Source organism: Hypanus sabinus, chromosome 6 (genome assembly GCF_030144855.1).
Source record: "Hypanus sabinus isolate sHypSab1 chromosome 6, sHypSab1.hap1, whole genome shotgun sequence".
NCBI classification, from domain to species: Eukaryota; Metazoa; Chordata; class Chondrichthyes; order Myliobatiformes; family Dasyatidae; genus Hypanus; species Hypanus sabinus.
This window is the reverse complement of record NC_082711.1, coordinates 52,881,909-52,889,648: the sequence shown is the minus strand read 5'-3', so window position 1 is coordinate 52,889,648 and position 7,740 is coordinate 52,881,909. Positions and strand designations below refer to the sequence as shown.

At 37.7% G+C, this 7,740-nt stretch overlaps 1 protein-coding gene across 4 annotated transcripts in view; it reads right to left on the bottom strand.

Moving 5' to 3' along the window:
• Window positions 1-871: 871 nt before the first annotated feature.
• The window catches only part of LOC132395468 (LIM zinc-binding domain-containing Nebulette-like), a 304,667-nt gene continuing 297,798 nt past the window's right edge, over window positions 872-7,740 (bottom strand). For all 4 annotated transcript variants that reach the window (XM_059972133.1, XM_059972132.1, XM_059972135.1 and 1 more), the window contains one exon: window positions 872-2,029. In XM_059972133.1, coding sequence (XP_059828116.1) covers window positions 1,853-2,029 — 177 coding nt within the window. In that variant the 3' untranslated portion in view covers window positions 872-1,852. The remainder of the gene's footprint in view (window positions 2,030-7,740) is intronic.

Sequence of the window (7,740 nt, the reverse complement as noted above, 5' to 3'; positions counted from 1 at the left end):
TTTCAGCTGTGGTTCTGCTACTGTGGAAGCCTGTGATCTACATTTTGGTGGTCTGCTTTTTAGGTTGATTGAGCGATCTCTTGCTTTGCTGTCTCCCAGGGTGTTTGGTGAGGTTTCGAGCGAAATATGTGGACTCAAGACTAAGGAGCCTGAAGATGGCCCATGATTGATTCCATTTCTCACCAATATTGCCAATTAAAGCAAAGGAAGAGTGAAATCATCGAGGCAAATACAGAAAGTGAGCGGGTGTTCAACGCCATCTACCAGCTTCTAGTTCAATGCTGCCTGAGCAATGTGTCTGTGTGTGAAGGTCTCCTTCCCCCTCAATGCTGTCGGAGGATGCTGCCAGAGTTCTGTGTCTTCGGCAAGTTTAATCAGTGTGGTTTATCGATTGGATTCTAGTTCATGTTATGATGTGTTTCTGGTCACTCATTTTTGGTTGCTATTTTGAGTGATTTTGATCAGGAAGGGCAGCCTGAGGGCAACGAATGACACAGCACCAGACCGAACTGAGCTGAGCTGAACTGCCTATACCTGGACTTTTTCAATTTGTGTTTTATATTCTGTGCTCATCATTCATTTTCTACACCATTTGCGCGATCTTTTTGTGCGTGGGAGGGTTGATACTTTTCTTTGAAGAGATTCATGGCTTTCTTTGTTTCGTGGCTGTCTGTGAGGAAGATGAATCTGAGGATTGTACACTTTGATAATAAATGTTCTTTGAATCTTTGAAGTAGCGCAGTAATAGTTATAAATTACAAAGTTTACATTGTGGAGTTCTTCAAAAAAGACTTTAATATTTATGATGTGTGTATGTGAAGGACAACAGCTATACTGCTTTGAAAGAAATACTGACCATTAGTCAAGAGAATGAACATACTATGGTATCTTTATTTAATCCTTTGTGGCACTATTGTTGTGCTAATGATACACAATTTTTCATTCATCAGGATAAAATTAATGAGAACTACTTTATAAACAATTCAATAAACTGGATTATTGACTATCAAGACACTGCAGACCGAGCATGCATAACCAATAACCAAATCAAGCAAAGCTAAACAAACCCAGATGACACTCATCCAATGGAATCTCAGTTTCTAATAACCCAAAATACTCCAAAATCTAAAAAGCAAAAAAAAAAGATCCTCTGAAATAAAACATTATCAAGCAAACTATTCAGGGTCAATTCATAGTCCTAAGAAAGTGCTTGAGAAATCCACAGTGCACAGGAAGACAGACAAAGTCCCACTAAGGAAATACTTCATGTTATACAGTTGACATTAGTAACCTTTGTGCATCTCACAGGCAAAGTACAAATGTGCACAAGTTAGTATTAAATCTCTCCAGAATTAGCCCACATTCATTTGTAACACATATGATTATCATGACGGACCTCTTGAACTTAAAACACTTTGCAAAAACAAGAATCTTCAAATACTACAGAAGCACCTAAAGTAAAGCTTCACACAGCCATTATTATATTTGTGGTACAGTGAGTTATGATCAAAGCAGATCATAACCTGCAACACAAACAGAACAGCTGAAAGTTTCTGTATAACTGTTAAAGACTAGCATTATCAATGTTGATATGTCAACATTGTTAAAAGCCTTACTGACTGCAGGAAATCGAAGTAATGACAGTTTTCCTTCTGAACAATATGATTAGTCAGTAGGAAGAAGAATTTTTTAGAAAGTCTCAAGAGAACATCATTAATACAATAATGAAAAGCTATTTAGATAGTAAATAGGATTTTAATATACTTAAGAGTTATCTTTTCCTTTCAATATTTTAATTACCATTTAGTGTAATAAAAATAAAGGCTTAAGCACAAACGGTGAGAAACAGGATTCAGTGAAGAGGTTCAACATAGTTAGCTGGAAGCATTCCAGTTTTTCCAGTTCTCTGGACAGTGCCATACATCCAACCCTCATCAATTGCTTGTACATTGATGATATAATCGCCATCCTTGAAGGAAACCTCATCCTCATCTGCAGCAGTGTAATCATACATTGCTCGGTATGTCCTCTGTAAGGAAAAGACAAGTCATTAATGTCGTGAGTATTTGCCAAATGAAGGTTCTATCATTGATACAAATTGGCAATGAAGCTAGACCCACCTATCATAGGTTACTTACAGCAAAATAATTTAAGCTGATGTGAAGCAGCTTACCCGTCAAATGATAGAAATAATGACTACTGTGAACTTGACAGCATCAAACTGGGCAAGACTGTGAGAGCATCACTTGTATAGTGGAGCAATGGCATGTAAAGATATAGATAATAGTTTTAAGAAGAGTGCTTTACTTCATATAACTACAATCACAGGTATGTGTATTGTAGTTAATATTTGAGTATGATTGCAAATGGTTTGTTTGATTCAGTACTTTTTGTTTAAATAATTGATTACGGGTTAGACGTAAGAAATACAGTATGTGAATGGCCCGGATCATTACGCCATCATGTCATATGTGCCTGCCTCACTAAAGCAAAACAAATTAGACAAGGTATCATGGGCTCCCCTGTGATTTTCTTGCAATTAGTTTCTGGAGTTACCAAACACAACACCACTGACGAGTACATTTTAAAACAAACCTGGGAAGATGACCTACCTGTTGAAGCACAATATGATTTTTCTTTGCAAGAGGAGAGAGATGATCTATTGTTTAAAAGAAGCACAGCACATGCTTCTTTGGAAGGGGAGAGATGGTTGAGTTCACAAAATAGGAAGAAAACTGATGGAATTTATAGGTTCATGAACAGTGAGTACAGGAGATGATAATACATTTGAAAAAGAAGAATTGGTTGGCTACATTGGAAGGACAGTCACATTAGATTGCACAATGGATTGATGGATAATGTATACTGAATGAATTGAGGAGTATTTTGAAGCAAGTGAAAGAGCCAATGAAAAGCGAGTGACAGTGTTACTGAGTATAACAGGTGGTTAGAATTTTAACTGCTCCAACCAAACCAGCCAAAATATTGTGAAAGTAATGCAGGAACATCTAGAACCAAAATCATTGTTGACTGCAGAATGTTTTAGGTTTCATAAGTGGAATCAAAAGGAAGGGGAGTCTATTTCAGTTTATGTGGCTGAATTGAAGTGTCCAAGAATTGTCAGTTCAGTGATGGGCTTAATGATACACTGAGAATCATTTAATTTCTGGAATCTTAATTGATTCAAAATTGGCTCCTAACTGAAATACAACTCACATTTAAAAGAGTAGTTGAAATCTCTGTATCAATGGAAACAATAGAGTGATGCAATTGAGTTGGAGTCAGGAACAAATGCGAGCATGAACAAAATTGTAATGTCTAAACAGAAGCCTGCCTGGACGATCAAATTGTGTTATCACTGCAGCAAGGACTCACATACACGAGAACAATGAAGGTTTAAAGGTGAAGTTTGCAGAAAATGCAACAAAATAGGACACATACTAAGAGCATGTAAGGCAGACAAAAATAAATGGACTCCACAGGGACAAGAAAAGGCTAAAGAGTCAAGTTGCAGTTCAAGAAGAGCACTAATTTGTATGCTGTTAACAAAATAACTGATAATTCTGAGAGACACACAAAGCTAAGTAGCCTTAAGATTTATACTGTGAAAACTAATGAGAGACGAGCAATATAACTAACACCAAAAGGGAATGGCAAATTAATTAAAATGAAATTGGACACTGGTTCAGCTGTTTCAGACATCCCACAAAGTGAGTTTGAATACCATTTCAAATATACTGAACTGAAGGCTGCAGATATCCAACTGAGAACTTATACTGGAGACAAGACTAACTCCTGTGGGAATGGCACTCATAATAATTAATTACAACCACCAACAAGCCACATTGGCTTGTATGCGGTAAAAACAGAAGGGCCAGCATTGTGGGGCCATGACTGGCTGAGACAAATACAACTTGATTGGAGATCAATAAACAATTTGCATGCTACATCCCCTGCAATAAAGTCAACTGAAAGCAAATTAAGCAAGGTACTAGATGATGTCACAACAGTGTTCAAAGATGGCATTGGAAAACTCAAATATATCAAGGGTAAAATAGTGTTAAATAAAAAGGCCACACACAAATTTTACAAATCCTGTCAGTTCCTTACTACATCTGTGATAAAGTAGCCAGTGAGCTAGATCACATGGAGGCTGAAGGAATCATTTCCAAGATTGAGTAGCACCCACGGGCCACACCTGTAGTCCCCATAGCCAAGAAGAATGGGTCTTTCAGGATCTGTGGTGACTTTAAGGTCACCATCAACTAACTGCTGAAAGTAGATCAATACCTTCTGCCCAAGATAGAGGACGTCTTTGCAAACCTTTTCTGGAGAAAAACACTTCAGAAAAGTGGACTGAGGCCTACCTACAGATAGAGATGGAAGAAGAGTCAAAGTGTTTTCCACCATAAACACTTTCAAAGTGCTTTATTGCTAATAGGTTTATTTTTGGAGTAATATCTTCACCTGTTCTCTGTCAAAAAGCTTTGGACCAGGGAATACTAGAATGCCCAGGCACTCAGTTTTACCTAGATAACATCGCCACCAGCGACAAGGAACATGTCCAAAATCTCAAGACAGTATTGAATAGATGAGAAAAATATAGTTTCAGATCATGATGCAACAAGAGTGAAGTCTTTAAACAAAGCATCACGTACTGTGGCCGCACCATTGATGCACAAGCATTACACAAATAAGCTAAGAAAATTCATGCAGTGGTGGATACCCCACGTCCAATAGCCATATAAAGTTGCAGTCCTTTTGAGGATTTGTAAATAACTCTAACAGGTTCCTGCCAAACCTGGTAACTGTGCCTCACCCTTGGAACTCATTACTACAGATCAGTTAGAAATAGCAATGGACAAATCAGTTAGAGGTAGCTTTCCAAATGGTAAAGGAAATGGTGACTTCATACACTGCATTCACACATCATGATCCACATTGTCCAGTGAAGCTTGCCTGTGACACCTCACCTTATGGTATAAGTGTACTCATATCACATGTTATGAGTTATAGAAGTGAATGCCTAATAGCCTTTACATTATATTCCCTTACCACTGCAGAGAAAAATTACACACAGGTTGTTAGAAGGGCCTTGAGTACATTTGGAGCATAAAGCATTTCAACCAGTATTTGTACGGGACAGAGTTTACCCTCATTACTGATCGTCAGTCACTGGAGTCCATTTTCAATCAACAGAAAGGAGTTTCACTAACAGCAGCAACGTGAATAGGCTCTGTTGCTTGGAGAATACAATTACAAGATCTAATTCAAGAGAACAATTAATCAAGGAAATGCAGATGGATTGCCCAGTTTACCCTCAGAAAAGGAAATAACTGAAAAATTTACAAAAGAGAACATTCCCCTTGATGTTTTGTCTCCAATGCAAATTGAAAATCTCCCTATTACGGCAGAGATGATCCAAAGGGAAAGCAGGAAAGAACCTACACTGCCTCAGGTCTACCTGGCAACCCAAAATGGCTGGAATATGCAGCAGAAGTTCAATTGTTAGAGACAAAAGCTGCCTAGACCTGTCAGAATCACTTCCTGCAGTCCCAGAGTCAATACCGACAGCCACCACAGAGGAGGGCCCAGAACCCGAGATAGTTTCACAGACACAAGTCCCACCTGCTAAAGACGTTGTCCCACAAGAATAAGAAATCCTCCATAGCAATCAAATCTTTAGGCCTGAATGGGACAATTTAACGCTTACTAGGTTGTGCATATCTAATCTATATAGTAGTTGTATTATCATTAAGGAGCATATGTAACATTATTTGAGTTGAGATGCATTCTTTTTTAAGTTAGAGTTTATAGCTAAGTAGGGAGAAGTGTAATTTCAGTAATATTTCAGTAATATTCTAAATGTATTGTTTGATTAAGTATTCTTTGGTTACATAATTCATTTGCCAGTTATATGTAAGAAGTACGTGAATGGCATGTCATTACATCACCACGTCATGTGTGCGTGCCTTACTAAAGAAAAACTAAGTAAACTATTTATCCTATCTGTGCTTTTCTTTTGATTAGTCCCTGGAGTTACAAAACATAACAGTATGGGTGAAACTGGTACAGAAAAACCTTAAGTTAGTAATTATAGTTTTATGTTGCTAGTCTCACAGAACTTTACTTACAAGGAGTTATTTTTTTTTCTTTAAGTTTCATATGAAAGTATTCCAAATGAAATCTATTAGATATTTTATTCAATCGGAATGCTGCTGCATCAGCTTCTTGTTAATCTGATAAAGGTAACTGGCATTTGGAAAGTGGTAACCCCTATTGTTTGTTATTTTTTCACCTGTTGGTTGTTGCAATCCAGAATACCCAATGCCTGGGAAGGCAGTGGAGGCAGGTAATCTCACAACATTCAAAAAAGACCACTTGAATCACTAAGACACAGAAGGCTACAGACCAGGTGCTGGTAAATGGGATTAAGATAGCTATATTCTTGATAACCTGTTGGGCCAAAGGACCTGGTTCTGTGCTATATGGCTAGATGAGTCAATGATACTAAGATTTATTGAAGAGGGAAAAACTGAGCCAATAAAACCCATGGATAAAATGAAAACAGCACTAGTCAGTTTAATTTGTAAATGAGAATGCATGTTCCTAAAATTGTAGGACTTGATATCAAATCAAAACGACTGCTGCATAGAGCATTATGGCATGGAAAAGGGCCTTGACAACCAATTCCACATGTCCACATTTGGCACAAATTCTTCAAAACCCCTCCTACCCATGTACCTGTCCAACTATCTCTTAAAAATGTTACTGCACCTGTCTCAACCACTTTTTTCATCAGTTCATTCCATATATGTAACTTACTCTATGTAAAAAATACTGCACCTCAAATTCTAGTTAAGTCTTTCCCCTCCATGTCCTCCAGTTCTGTATTCCCCAACCCTGTGCATTCATCCTATCTATGTCCCTCATGATTTTATAAGATCACTTCTCAGTCTCCCACACTCCAAGGACAAAAAGTCTTAATCTGTCCAATCTCTCTTACAACTCAGTTCTTCAAGTCCTGGCAACATCTTCATAAATCTATTATGCACGATCCAGTTAGATATTTTTTATTCCCATATCTAGATGATCAGAACAGAACACAATATCCTAAGTGCAGTCTCACCAGTGTCTTGTGAAAAACAATATACCTTCCAATTTCTATACTTATTGCACTGACTGATAAAGGTGAAGGTGCCTAGAGTCTTGTTCACTGTGGAAGTCCTACTTGGATTTGACTTTCCAAAAGTGAACAGCTCGTACTTATGAGAATTAAACTTCACAACAATGCAAAGAGTTCCTACAATTTCTTCTCTGGCTCTTGTGGTATTCTTGAATGTATCTGGTCAGATCCCAGAGATTTGTTTAACATTATATCATCTAAGGCATTCAGCACCTCCTCTACTGTAATGTAGACTATCAACACAATATCCCCATTAACTATCCCTAGTTCCCAACTCTTCAAGTCTATCTCTATGGTAGTAACAGAGGAGAATTTTTCATTAAGAACCTTGCCCATCTCATACAGCCCAACACAAAGATGTCCAATTTTGTCTCTGAAGGGCCCTATTCTATCTGTAGTTACTATTTTTCCCTTAATATACATTTAATCTCTTTGGACTCTCCTTAATCTTCTCTGCCAAAGTTATCTCGTGTCCCCATCCTGTTTTCCTTAATATATTCCTGCATTGTTGATATTCTTTCAGATATTCACTTGGCCCCAGCTGCCTCCATCTT